This window comes from Mya arenaria, chromosome 16 (genome assembly GCF_026914265.1).
Source record: "Mya arenaria isolate MELC-2E11 chromosome 16, ASM2691426v1".
Lineage (NCBI taxonomy): Eukaryota > Metazoa > Mollusca > Bivalvia > Myida > Myidae > Mya > Mya arenaria.
In genome coordinates this window covers 41,999,329-42,014,328 of record NC_069137.1, presented here as the reverse complement: position 1 = coordinate 42,014,328, position 15,000 = coordinate 41,999,329, and the positions used below count along the sequence as shown (strand labels likewise).

Sequence of the window (15,000 nt, the reverse complement as noted above, 5' to 3'; positions counted from 1 at the left end):
GAACATACACTTCTGCCATATGTTCCATGACCAACCATTGTCATGTTATATAGCGTAGAAACCATTAATATTCAAGTGCATTTTGAATAAATATAGCAATTAATCAACGTACAGTCTGTTTTCACCGCCGTAAAGTAACCGTTTGGTTAATAACCGTATGTTTTTAGGCGAGGTGTCTCAAAGAATAAGCAACATACGTCGACATCATAAATGCATTGTAAAGTGCCCAGTCATTCATAACATGTTTTCAAATCATTAAGCCTTAAGAACATTGTTTTAGTGTTATTGTTTATAAATCAAGCCTTCAGATTAGTCTTGTTATTAGATTGATTAACGAATATCTTATATTGAAATTTGTTTGGAGAGAGCTTGTGTGTGACTTTTCAATGCCTACCCAAATCTGCTTTAATTGAAACTGAAATTCATGTTATTTACTTAAATTCTGTGTTTAATTAGTAGCAGAAGGCTTGCCTAAGAGTCGCCCATAATATGATATAATATAAACAATAATCAAAACTGAAAATTGATTTACCAAGTCGCAATATTTGCCCAAATTATATTGCTTTGTAATGATTTACACGGCAGGGTACTACTAAATGTTCGCAATTATGTTTCTGGTCTCACTAATCTTTACAATCATCCAGTATACAATGCAATTAGAGAACAAAATGGCTGTTAGGGCAATGCTGTTCCATGAAGCTGATGTCGATCCGGCTGCATTGCAACAGGTTGAGTTACACATGCAGACTTCCCCGACGTAATCATGCGCTGAAGCCTGTTCGCAATTATCTCTGCTATATCTGTAGCCGCTTGTTAGACAATCTCTCACGATATCTGTAAGTAGATAAGGTTATTTTTCTGCAGATAAAGTGTTTTACTGTGTTTGAAAACGGCTGTTACTAAATGATCATTGTAGCATTTAAGACATTTATGTCACAATGCAATCTAAATATAGACATATGTAGTGTTGTTCATAATTTTAAGATCTTAGACAGTAAACGAACGTTGTTTTATTATCTTAGTTTGAATCTAGATCCAGCCTTTGATCATCAAAAGGCATAATCATAAATGAATGAATATTTTATTTCGTTTCCGGTGCCGGCATAGAAGTCAGAACGGCGGGAATACATGCAGACGCGTTTAAGCAGAAGCAGACAACTTGTGTAAATCCGATTGATTTTTTGGTTGGGAAATAATTAGCCATAATGTAATTTGGTTGATCAATAGCCTTTTTATACCTTCGATGAACCAATCGGAGTGTTTCTATCTGCAAACTTGCCAAATGATTACCTACCTACAACCACTCATAGTTTTAAACAATGGGCTGCAGACAATATATATATATGAAAAACTACAAAAGGCACTTGTATTCTTCCCAAGATCTCTTTAACCGAACCCGTGAAGTACAGTTGTATAAAGTTTAAAAATAAACCCCATTTAATGGCAGAGGGTCAACGCCAACGAAATGAAATATAAAAACAAACACTCACAAACCAGTAACATGGAACAACGGCACAAAACTGCACAATCAATACACAACATACATAATATATAAAAACAAACAAGGGGAGTTATTAATAAATGATTAAGAGCGGAGATTAACTCCGGCAAAAACCTGGTCTGGAAGTATACTGAGACAGTTTAATGAGCCTGAGGGACTAGTATAATAATGGAAACTACAGAGACTCTTTCAGTAGTCAAACATGTAATCGATATCATTATATCAAGGTCAAACAAACACAGAACCATGGTAACACAACGTCCCAAGACAACAAACATTATACACAAGAATCAATTATCGTTATTATTGAAATATAAAAGTAACCGCTTTGACACAGTCGTTAAAATCAAAGCCAAAACCCATTGTATGTTTAACTCAATTGGCGATCGCACAACCTTTCTTTTGCTTTTACCAACAAGGTAAAAATAGCATTATAAGTTCGAACTACAACATTTTAACAAATTCAAACAAATCATGAAACACCAACACTTCAACTGAGTCATAAAACATTACAACCAAATTTAACATTCAATCGAAATACGAACTCTACAAAAAGTACTTAACAGGGTCGATACATCTTTTTGAGGTCGTTACCATCTACAGAGAACCGATGATGATTTTCAGTCGAAGAGCGTAGATGCGAACAACTGTATTGTCGCTAATATGGCAGGAGATAAACTAATAAACTATAAAAACTATTGTGTGGCAATATATGTGGAGAATGGCGTTGGAGAAGGTTATTTTATGTCAATGATAATCTGGTAATGAAACCACGGATAAGTATATAATTATGATGTTGTTTTTTTATTCAGACTAAACCAATCGGAGTGCAATTTCTGAAGTAACATCTGAAGAGTTTAAAGTATGTATTGTAAACTGGGTGGTGGTTGGCTGGTGATTTTAATTGAAATGTTGTATGTAACAGCTGTACACTTTCTTGTTTTCACATCTCTATAATAGAAAAAAGCTGGCTTGCTTTTCTATAACCATAAATATTGAGAAACTTAAAACAGTCAATGCAATTCACAAGTTTCTTCTCCCCAGAGAAAGGAAACTAAACGCATCAAGAATTAAAGGGGCTGCCTCACAGATGATAAAATAGCGGGGAAAAAAAGAAAATTGTCAAAAAATGACATAAACTTGGCATCGATGTGTACAATGCATTAAAACTTACTAATTGAAGTACCACATAGTTTACAATTTATTTAGGTTTAGCATTTATTTCGTATTTTTCCATTAAAAAAAGATTACTGGGTATGTCAGGTATAATTCATTCCTTATGCGTGATTGGCTAGTCGGTGTTATCATGTGATATTACCGATGTAGGGATATAGCTTAATTATGTCACACGATTAGAATAAGCCTTAATAGCTCAGTGAATAAGACGCTGGACTTTAATTTTGGCGACCGCGGGTTCGAACCCATAGTTGTATGAGTGAACTAGTGGTATATATGTCCGCCGCTCACTCTAGAGGCTTTGGGTACACCAAGAATACTTTCTCGTGACCTCTAGAAATGGAAATATTACCGTTATATGCCCAGGAAACGTATTCTAGCGTAAATAAAATCAGCTTTCAGCTGTCTGCACAATCAGGATATAAAAAGGGTAATAACGAGTGATATCGTTGGGCAGAAATTGTCCGGGTGGAATTGACATCGATACCGCCGTCTCGGTCGTCGACGATACGTTAGCGTTGACAACATTACTTCTTCTTAGTGTTTACATTTTGCAACGTAAGCCATTCAACACTTACAGAACACTTTACTACCTTAAAAACTAACGTACGCAATGAAAACCGTCTGACTTTGTATGACTTTATTTGGAGGTAATTTTCATGACACGCCAAGTATTTCTTTCAAACAATACTCTATTAAAAACACAGGCAAATCCCAAAAGTCATAAATCCAAAAATTAACACTGTTCGGAGATGACAAACATACTAAAATCCCACAGCCAAGCCCACGCATCAAAACAGCTTCACTGATAAATGATGGCATAACCGCCTTGGGACGGTCAAGAAAACACTAGCTCGCTGAAACTCGACGCTTCGGGGGATTCGAGCTTGTTTATATGACTATAACATCACACATGTCCAAATGTTCACGGCAAAGTTTGCAATACGTAATTTAACAGGGCGTGAACTGTTTCAGTAAAAGTCCTTAGCAAAAGATTAAATATGAGCTGAATAATATTTTTCACATGATTAATTATGAGAGTGTATCCGGGAAATGTATGGAGTGCGAGGATGAGAAATGTATTTAAAATGTTGACTGGAAATGTATGGAGTTTTACGAAGGAAAATATATGAGTATGTCGATAAAAAACCTATGAGGAGTGAAAAGGTAAATGTCTTGAGAGTAACAATAAAATATGTATGAAGAGTGAATACGGAAAATATAATGAGAGTGACAATGAGAAATGTATGGAGATAGAATACGGGAAATATATTGAGAGTGACAATGGAAAATGTATGGAGAGTGACAATGAGAAATGTGTGGAGAGTGAATACGGGAAATATATGGAGAGTAACAATAGGATATGTATGAAGAGTGAATACGGGAAAGATATGGAGAGTGACAATGAGAAATGTATGGAGAGCGACGACATGAACTGTAAAGTGAGTGAGGACGGGAAATGTATGAAGAGTAACAATAGGATATGTATGAAGAGTGAATACGGGAAATTTATGGAGAGTGACAATGGGAAATGTATGAAGAGCGACGACATGAACTGTAAAGTGAGTGAGGACGGGAAATGTATGAAGAGTGACGACGGGATATAAACAGAAAGTGACAATGGAAACTGTATGGAGAGCGACGACGTGAAATGTATTGAGAGTGAGAACGGGGAAGATATGGAGAGTGACGACGGTAAATGTATGGAGAGTGACGACACGAAATGTATGGAGTGTGACGACTGGAAACGCACGAAGAGTGTCGAGATAAATGTATGGGGTTGATGACGGGGAATGTGAGAAGAGTACCGATTGGAATTGTATGGAGAGTGACGACGTGAAATGTATAGAGAGTGAAGTCGGGAGATGTATGGAGAGTGAAGACGGGCGATGTATGAAGTGTGACGATCGAAAATATATGATGAGTGACGACGGGAAATGTATGAAAAGTGCCGATGGGAAACGCACGAAGAGTGACGAGGTAAATGTATGGGGTGTGACGAAGGGGAATGTGTGGAGGGTGACGATGGGAAATGTATGTAGAGTTACGACGGGAAAGGTATAAAGAGTGACAACGGGAAATGAATTTATAATGACGACGGGAAATGTATGAAGAGTTACGATACAATATTTGGAATATGACAACGGGAGAAGTATGGAGATTAACCACGGGAGAAGTATGGAGAGTGACCACGGGAAATGTATGGAAAGTGACTACGCGAAATGTATGGAAAGTGATTACGGGAAATGTATCGAGAGTGATGACGGGACATGTATTGGGAGTGACGACGGGAAATATGTGGATGGTGACCACGGGAAATGTATGGGGAATTTTTTTTTTTTAATTTTGGTTATTTAGTTCACCCGTTGGACTGAAACAAAATGTAATGATGACAACATACTTTAACGTTAAAAGCGATGGTTAATTGAATAAGATAGAACTGTAAGTGCCATATACCTTAATGCAAGTTATTTGTGCATATGTACATAGAAATATAGTCGAAGCTATATGCTTTTTAAATGGAAATAACTCAAGTAAGGGGCATTTTAATGTAATTAAACGTTGTCCAACTGTACGTACTGAATATAAATATATAACTATAATTTATCAAAAAGCATAATTTTGCATATGTATTGTGTTTGTAACAGAACTTAGAATCAAACGTGAACATTCTTATATATTAATAACACTGTACATTGTAAGGATATTATTTAAAGGAACTGATTTGTCTTGTGATTCAAATGTTTCTATATCAAGTAAGTATATGCTTTTCTACAAAGAGGGTTATACGTATTATTTCCGTCTTGTTTCCCTTGAACGGTCATAAAGTTTGTAAATACAAATGTACACGAGCAGCTGCTTTCATTATTGTTGTATGAGCCGTTAGAGAATATGGGAAGTACTCACTTGCTATATTTATAGTAATCTTCCGCTAGATTATTATATTGTCGAAACGCAATTATTTTTTTTTACACATTTCTATTTCTCTGCTACTATGCGCAACCTGATAACTGATTGAAAATGGACGTTAAGTTAGTTCCTTATTCTTAATCATTTCGATTTTTTCTGCAATTCACATAGTTGTTAATCATAAAAGTATATAACTAATTATCAAATAAGTGATTTTTTTGCATATATGCAATATTATATTTTGAATAAGACATAAGGAACTTGTTCCTTATTCCATATTAAAAAAAGGAATAAGGAATGAGTAACTAACTTATCGTCTATTACTTGAGCTTTGAAATACAAGAAAACTACAGGGACAAGCCTAGTGGATAGAATAATAACTATGCGGCTGTTTAGAGCAAATGGTTCTAAGCCACACACTCAACCCGTGTCATAAAACGTCAGAATACAATTAATCCCACAGTGTATTCGCAATAGGTCCTATTCCTTAACTTTATGATAATACTGTGAACAATTAGGGCCTGTTTCATTTAATATGTTAGTATATAAGTAAGCACCATTATTTCGCTGTTGTGCTAAATAATTTCACCTGCATTCCTGTAAATTTAATTTTAGCCAGTATTTAAATGAAAGCATATTTGAAAAAAGGAATTACATGAACATGTTGCCGTCTTAAATTTTTCTACGGAACAGTAAGTACAATGCAATAATCTGAATATATGCACTGCCAAGCCCATTTTCTTAGTGTTCAGTATCGTCAATATGAGTTTTAATTTCAACCCCTAGAGTAGGTAAATATTTTCACTGCCACGTTTTGTTGTTGCTGTCCCACGAACTGCATCATTTTTTATTTTTTTGAAATGAGATGCTAGTTTACGGAAACTAATTAGCAGTTTTAATTTGATTAATCAGATTAATGACTGAATCTGTCGCATTTGTTGAGGTTTGAATCTGTTAGCTGTAGAACAGTGCGTCTCTGAATTGAGTTATCTTTATGTTGGTACTTGTTTTGTTACTGTACTGGTCTATGTATCATTAAAATATGCAAAGGTAGTACACTTAAAAACACATGGCCCTTGTAATTGTTAATTTCATTTCCAAATGCAAAAACTATCGTTCACCTAAGTTTTATTGCACTGTTATTTTCCATATTGTCCATGATATATCACGTTGGAATAAAAAAAAAATCGTTATGACATACGTATACTACATTTCAAGTACTTAATCAAATATGCAAGGGCTACCTTTGAAACCCTTACGTTTTCGGTTTCATTGAACGGAAGTGTTTGAATAACAAACATTGTATAATTTATTGTGTACTTGATTGGAGGGAATTGCGTAAGAGAGTTTAATATATTACCTGATCAGATATGATCGTATAATCATATTTTATGAAGACATTGTTAAAATGACAATATCGCCTTTCGTCAATATTTACATACCAACACGACGCTAGACAGCACCTGTATCAATAGTCATCAACTTTATTCTTTGTTTACAGCAGAAAAACTTGAGATCACTTCAAATCAAATCTAGACATGTGAAGCAGCAAAGCAACGCTATGAACAAAAACACATTTAAAAGTAAAGAAGAACTATCTAGTTTATAGCATCATCATGATTTTTTAAGTTGTTTTAAATGTTGATAATTATGCGTATGCGGTAGGTTAAGTGAAATTTTGAATATATTATATTATTTTGTATTTTGAAATAGTTTGTCCACATGTCAATGTTTGATTAAAATAGTTATTTTCACTTTGTTATCCTTGTATTCTCTGAATACTGAAGGCAATATATTCTTTTATCGCCGTCATAAAGTAGTCTTTCTTCAGGCATTTCATACTTCGTGCTTGTGTTTCCATATCATTATAAGGTGGTTTGGTGAAAAACTTAACATTATAAAACAAGACCATATATTCTTGGTCTTGTTATTGACAGACCTAATTCATTCTATCTTTAAGACCCTTAAAGGTACACTCTTAATCCCAAATAATATTTAGCGTAATTAATACAAATACTTCAATATACAAATTAAGGATAAATAATGTCGAAATCAACTGTTAATATAAAAGTTACCGAGTAAAATATGAAAGAAAGGCTCAGCCAACACCGTTATTTCACTTTCTGAAACTATAATAAATCGCAGTAAATCTTTTAGCACTCACCAATCATTAGATACTATTTTTCATATAATAAGCTTTTAAATACACGGTTACAATCTTGTTATCAGTCATTCATTTATTTCCTAAATGCATTATTCAGGAAATAGTTAAGCGTTTATTACCCATTTTTTACGTTTGCATATGTATTGATTTTGAATAAGGGTGTCACTTTAAACATCATTATTTTGTTTACATACTATTGTGGGCATGAATTGAATGATTGTAAAAAGTACAGAGTAACATTTAGGTTGTTTTGTTATTTAATTAATATTACTTTTAAAGAATATTGCATTATGATTTGTTCTAAATCAAATCATGCGTTTTACACAACTCCATTACTTAAACATAATATAACAAGAGCTCATTTATGTCATAAATGACATTTTGCATTTTATTTCTATTTGCCTTGAAAAATATTATTTTTTGAAGTAACATCATACCATTAAGTGACTGTCATGGCATATGTCTTTACAAATATAATTGTACATGGATTCTTTTTGCATTAACAAAATTTGAAATATCACTTTGTAACTTTTTACATGACTCAGTATCTACAGAGTAATTCTTTACTATAAATCACTAAGTTGGAAATATATTTGGCGAACATGTCAGATATTTATTTGCATTTGGATGGAGATTTGTCGTTGTGATATAACATTTACCTTACAAGTAAAGCAACTTGAGATCATTTGAAAACTTCAATAACCCTTAAAACGCCTGGTACCAAATGTTAATCAATCAAAATAAAAACGCATGCACTGTAATTTATAACTTTTTTCGGCATTAAATACTTCATAGTGAGGTAAGGGTTATCTAAAAAGTTAAAACACTATACTTTTGTATGATGGATCGTAATTATATTGTACAAAGTACTTCATCTTAAAATTGGGTATAATTCAATAATCGTACTTTTAAATGTTGCTTTTTCCTTAGAAGTTTTGCATATAGAACAGATATGCTGCATATTTAACAGTTGTGTTGCTAAGGGTAAAGAAATGTTGCATATTAAAGAGAAGTGTTGCAAAATTGAACATCAATGCTGTAGAACCTTAATAAGCACTGAACCCGCAAGTATACGTAAGCTATGTTAAAAAACCACAACTCTTGGAAAATGTTGCATTTTGAACAGGAATGTTGTAAACTTAACAAAAATGTTGCAGTCATCTTTCTACCACCGTATGAAAGTTTGGCATAACAATTATCCTTTTTATTGGGTTTCCGACGATAAGATGAATGATTTTTTATGAGATGCTGTTCGAATAGGATTTAAGGTTATACAAGCGGTTTGCTTGTTATGTATTAAACTCAAAACAGTGACCTCAAATTTCTCCAGATAATAACCCATGCTTAATTCTAGTATAAAACCCGATTCAATCCGATAAGGCTGCATGGTTCTGCATAGTCAGCACATACATATGTGATAAATTAGTTGATAATCCGTTTTTAAGATTCCTGTTTTAAGTTTTAATAATTTGCATGTACAAAAACGTTCAAGGATTTTCTAATCATAAATTAGTCAAGTAACACAGTTGCTATAATTGCTATACTCCAACACACAACAAATATTTTCGCAATTTACAATATTTTCACAATTTAACAGTTCTCTCTTAATATCAAAAGGTATGTGACGCATACTACGTATTGCTATTAGTCACAACGTATGTATTTATTGACGATGCAAACGTACCGAAAGTTTGCAACTTGTTTATGAATACTATATTAAAACAATACCAGTTTTTTACACATTATATCGTATCCACCGAGTACCATCGTCACATGTCGAGGCTATGATGTAGTTGCCGGCCAAACCAGAAGTACGAAATTCACAACGCTTCTCCCACGAACGTCACTCGGACTCTCCATCATCAAACGTCACTGTCTGTTACTGCTTCCATTTCAACTTTTGTTTTCAGGTTTGATGTTGATAATATACTGTAAATTAGTTCGATTTGTTCTTGAATCTGTTTAGTATACAGTATGTTTGAATACTATTCTGGACTTATATGATTGTAAGTTGATAAAAAAGATATACTCTTTAAATGTTGTTTGAAGTAATATCGTTCCTTTTTATAGCGTGTATAGTTCTACTAGAGCATGAAGGACATTCATGTAATTGATGACATAAATAAAAAATTGGCTTGTCTCATCATATAAAATATATAATATAAAACCATATTAACAGATACTTATTTATCTCCAAACGTTGGCATTACTCTTTTATCAGTTGATATATCAAACATAGATCAACGAAAGTAACGCCAACGTAATAATCTGTTTAATGGCGGCTCATCATTAAATTGAACATGAATGCTGTTGATACATTCAATTAAAAACATATATATATATATATGTTATAGGCACATACATATGAACATGATAATAGTATCGACAAACACTTATTACATGATTATATAGACATGTACAACAGTGTATTTCTACGAAATATGCGCCTGGTGTGTAGCTGAAAGAAAGGACAGTCGGATTACCTAATTGCGCTACCAACTGAGCTACTTTGTTAACTTCAAAGACATATGAGCCGCGTCGCGCGATTTTGGGCCTTCGGACATATTTTTGGTATTACAATGTTTTAAGGCATTTGAATGCCATGTAATTTCAAAAAGATATTCTGAAAATTTCATGTTGATATCACTTAAATTGCGTAAGTTACGTGTTTACAAGTGAAATAATGTATTGCGCATTTTGAATAATAAATTTGACGTCATTCAAATGACGTCGTAATAAAAGTGCAATATTCAAATGACGTGCAAAATTATTGTATCAATATTACAACTAGCTTATAATTTAAATTATTTTCTTATCACAGAGTCTTTAAGGAACATAAATAAAAATAAAAAGAATGAATCATTTTTGTATTTTTAATACATTTGGCCGTTTTAAACACAGACTATCAATCCAGTCAAAATATGTCGGGACGAAATCCATGGTTGCTATGGAAACATGAGTAAGCATATGGTCATAAATTATCGAGAAAATGATGCACCAATGACAAACCTTAAAAAGAAAGAAGTAAGGAAGAAATTGATTTACATAGAAAAAAATCATTATTTTTGGCATTTTTTATTAATGATTATTTCATTGGTAATAATTATGTCCGAAGGCCCAAAATCGCGCGACGCGGCTCATATATCCTTTTCACATTGTTTCATTTTTCTACAACACACTACGTTTTGGTGTTAATCATGTACTGTGGCAATTTCTGACAGTTACTCTTTTTCTTTGTAGGCTATCCTGAGTGTAGTAAAAACCGATTTTGCGTCGAATGGCCACCAACTAGTATCTATTTGTTTTAATAGATCGGACAAGTATCTATGGGCATGTACATAAGAAAATCGAAACCTAACTCCATGGTAAGATGAGTATTGTGCAAACTGAATTAAGAGTTTTAGTTATTTCATTTTAAATAAGTACAATGGATATGTTTTGTGTTTAACACCTAATGTTTGAAATCAAATCCAATACAAAGTTTTAACGCAATTATTGACATTGACTGTGATAAAAAACAGAACAGCGCCCATGACCCACAATACTGAAATCACGGCTGGTATTTTATTCGGGTGGTTAAATACTTTATTAGGTATATAAATCGCGTTCATTGGATATCCGAATTTCGGAGGCGTTCGATGTGTCTGTGTGTATATTATTGGTTCAACTCCGGTATATTTAAACGCTTTACTGTCGGTAAAGACACATTTTCTTCACGTATATTCTACTGATACGTGCTTTTGCTTCAGTTGCACTATGCATAGCATTATTATCATTTTGATGGATATAGTGGAGATTAATGTTTACAAATGAAGAATATTCTATAGCTAGGATAAAACTACTTCACACATAAGGACTAGAGTAGAGACACAATATCACAGTGAGGTTTAATATAATCATAACAATAGAAATAAACACTTTTCTTCAAGCGTTTACATTTAATTTTGTTACCTTTGGATTTAATGTACCATGAATCACAATTAATGCTGGTATCGCTTTGTAATCTGGGGGGGGGGGGGCAATTTATATAAAGTAATGTAATTTTGTTTTAGGTAGTGATGCGGTTGTCATGGATTTGATATTATTCTGTGATAATTCAGAATACTTCTCACAGAATTAACGAAATTTGAAACATAACATACTCATGCATCGTTTCAGTAATATTATGGCTTCACGACGAAAACAGTCATATATCTATGATGATGACACAGATGAGGTTGATTTCGATTTCTACTGTTCTGACACGGAACAAAAATGTCAAGCAAAGCTTAACAACGATTGTGAAAACTGTAAGTTTGTTCATACTTGGACGAATTGAACCTTGAACGATTTTGAATGTTTTTTTTTTTTTTAAAAGAGCATCATTGTATACAATACATATTTTATGAAACTTCAAGTTTTTCTTTTTAATTTTAATGGCACGCTTATTGGTGAAAAAGACTTATATATACATTGCACTTCAAAAGCATATCTCAATAACAGATCGGAGTTCAACTAAGACAGTTAACGTTTAAATATTCATTAAGTATAAAAACTTTATGTGTTTGTAATTTCAAATAAAACATACTGTCGTTTTTATTATTTTACGATTCATATTGATTTATTAAACAAATTTTAAAAGTTTGACAATTAGAAGAAATGATTTCATAAAATATAAATGAATAAGAACAAATAAATAAACAAAAAGAACAACACATACTCACAAATGGAAATATATATAAACATGTAAAGAAAGCCTTAATGAGTCAGCTATTTCAGATGTTTCAATTTTTATTTGTACATGTAGTCGTAAGAGAAAAAAAAAATATGTAAACACTATTTTCTTTCCAGTGATTATTTCACAAAGACCTGAACAAAATGAACTTCAAATAAAGATTAATAACGAATTGAAAGATGAGGAAATAGCGGAAAATGTCATGGAAATACGAGAACCGTATACACCATCAGATATAAAAGTTATTCCTCTTGACGGGGAGGAAGGTAAAAAAACAGCTTCCATAAAATCAGCAGGAAATGAGGAAAACAAAAAAATGGCATGTTCACTTTGTGCTAATCGTACTCGTGTTTTGAACGTATCTCAGTTAGAGAAGGGACAACATATTTCAATGCCAGGTAAATATGGAAAGCTTTATGAGCACCATGCAATCGTCATCGACGTAAAAAGTACGTCAGGAACACAAGTTTTACTGGAGCTGATACATTTTCGCAGAGACGAGAAAGATAAAATCATTAAAATTACCAAAAATGAGCAAACATATGACCTTGGATTTAATCAACTTTATATCACACAATATGGGCATCGCAGACATTCAAGGAAGGATATTGTTAAACGCGCAGATACAATTATGTGTGATTACAAACAATCTAAGTTTAAGAAATACAACTTTTTGCAATTAAACTGTGAACATTTTGCAACTTGGTGTGTAAACGGTAAAGAAGAATGTTTTCAAGTTCAAAAATGTTTAGACTTTCTTGTCAAAGTTACCACAGCGGTCTTTTGCGGTAGTAGTCGAGTAGTTAGGGCGCTTTTAAAAGTTCTAATCATGAGTACGGATAAACTAGCGGCTTTTTTGTCTTACGCTGTTCCAGAAATTAGTATTGGGGCAAATGCGTGTGTTTACTTGTTGTATTGTATTGCAAATACAGTATACGTATACTGGAACTACAGGACAAAAAATGTATGTAGGGCTTGTTTGAAAAGGAAATTGAAAGAGATGTGGTTAAACTTTGGAGTTTTTGTTGGATTAGCTGCTTTACAATTTGTGATTTACACTTTTGCATTGTCATCCATTGGACCTATAATAGGAAACCCGTTGATTGCCGTTGTAGTTTTGTTGTTTATTGCGTTGCAAGTTGCTGTAATAAAGATAATACGCGTCCTTAGAAATCCATTTCAAGTGAAGAAAAGGAAAATTAAAACGCCCTTGCAGCTTAGAGTTGCAGACATAGTGGCCTTCAGATATTATGGACTAGAGCATGTCGCAATTATTTCGGATATTACGGATGTAAACGAAGGATCACGGTCAGCAAGAGTCAAATGCATCCATTATGGTCTTCGCCATTTGTTTGCGAAGAGAGAAATTGTTGACGAAGACTTTGAAATGAATCTTGCAGTTTCATCATGGCATGTATATGACGTAAATGGCCCACATACTTATTCAAGGGACAAAAGGCTAAGTCGTGCCAGAAAAAGGGTCGGTGAAAAAAGATGGAAAATCACAAATAGATCAGACTTTTTATGCCACTGGGCAACAATTAAAACTACAAATGAAGATGACATTTTTCCGGAGGTCCACACTGATGAAAAGCTACCCGCAGGAAAGAAAGCAATTACAAACACTCGCAACGATAACGAGGAGAACATGCCAGTTGATCTGTTGAACACAACACCCGTGTACATAGCTGAAGAGCTAAGATTAGGTGATGTTGTAACTTTTAAAAACGAAAAGGGTATACTGGTTAAGAAGAAAACGACAGATGATCAACAAAAAGAAGTGTTAATAGATCTGATCATTCCTGAATACCCAATTGTAAAACGAATAAAATACACCGTAGACTTGAACACAAATGATATATATGTGTTGCATTACCACCCAGCTCGTTGCATTCCAATGCAAGAGCGTGTGAAACGGGCATTGTTTCTGGAAAAAAAACGTGTGCCCTTTTATGCCAGTAATGCACTCATAAAAGCCTGCATCGTGAAAGAAAGGCTATTCACATTTACAAGATTTTTTCGGAAATTTTCGATAATGTTCGATGATTCACCAGATGTGGATTCAAGCTGTTCATCATGATAGGTCATTGTACATTTGTTTGTGCATACAAATGTATGCTTACATATAGATAAGATACAGGAGAGACAAATATCACTACAAATGCCATGTTACTCTATTCATATACCCCTTTTTGTTTTATTTGAATGTTTACAAAATTGTTCAATGAGCTGATATTACGAAATCAAGCTGTAACGAACAAGTCACGAACTTTCCGAGGAGGTCGTTATAAGCGAAGTTTACTGTGTTTTTCTTAGCCCACTGCACAGACAAAATTGCAACAATTTATAAACAGCCCGAAAGGTAACATATTATCTTTCATCAGTGTGTTTATAATATGTAAGTCTAACATTATAGATGCTGTGAAGATACATATTCATATTTATTACCTCATATTCGGTTTACTCGTTTCGTCGTTAGTCAAGATAATTAGTGATGAAGATTTTGTTCTTTTGATTTATGATGCAATAAACAAA

At 33.4% G+C, this 15,000-nt stretch overlaps 1 protein-coding gene across 1 annotated transcript; it reads left to right on the top strand.

Annotated features, from left to right (window-relative positions):
- Positions 1-11,484: 11,484 nt before the first annotated feature.
- Positions 11,485-14,975, top strand: LOC128221866 (uncharacterized). Its single transcript, XM_052930490.1, has 3 exons — positions 11,485-11,631; positions 11,910-12,040; positions 12,582-14,975. Exons 2-3 carry the CDS (start codon positions 11,917-11,919, stop codon positions 14,543-14,545), a joined length of 2,088 nt encoding a protein of 695 aa, XP_052786450.1. The 5' UTR covers positions 11,485-11,631; positions 11,910-11,916; the 3' UTR covers positions 14,546-14,975.
- The last annotated feature ends 25 nt before the right edge of the window (positions 14,976-15,000 follow it).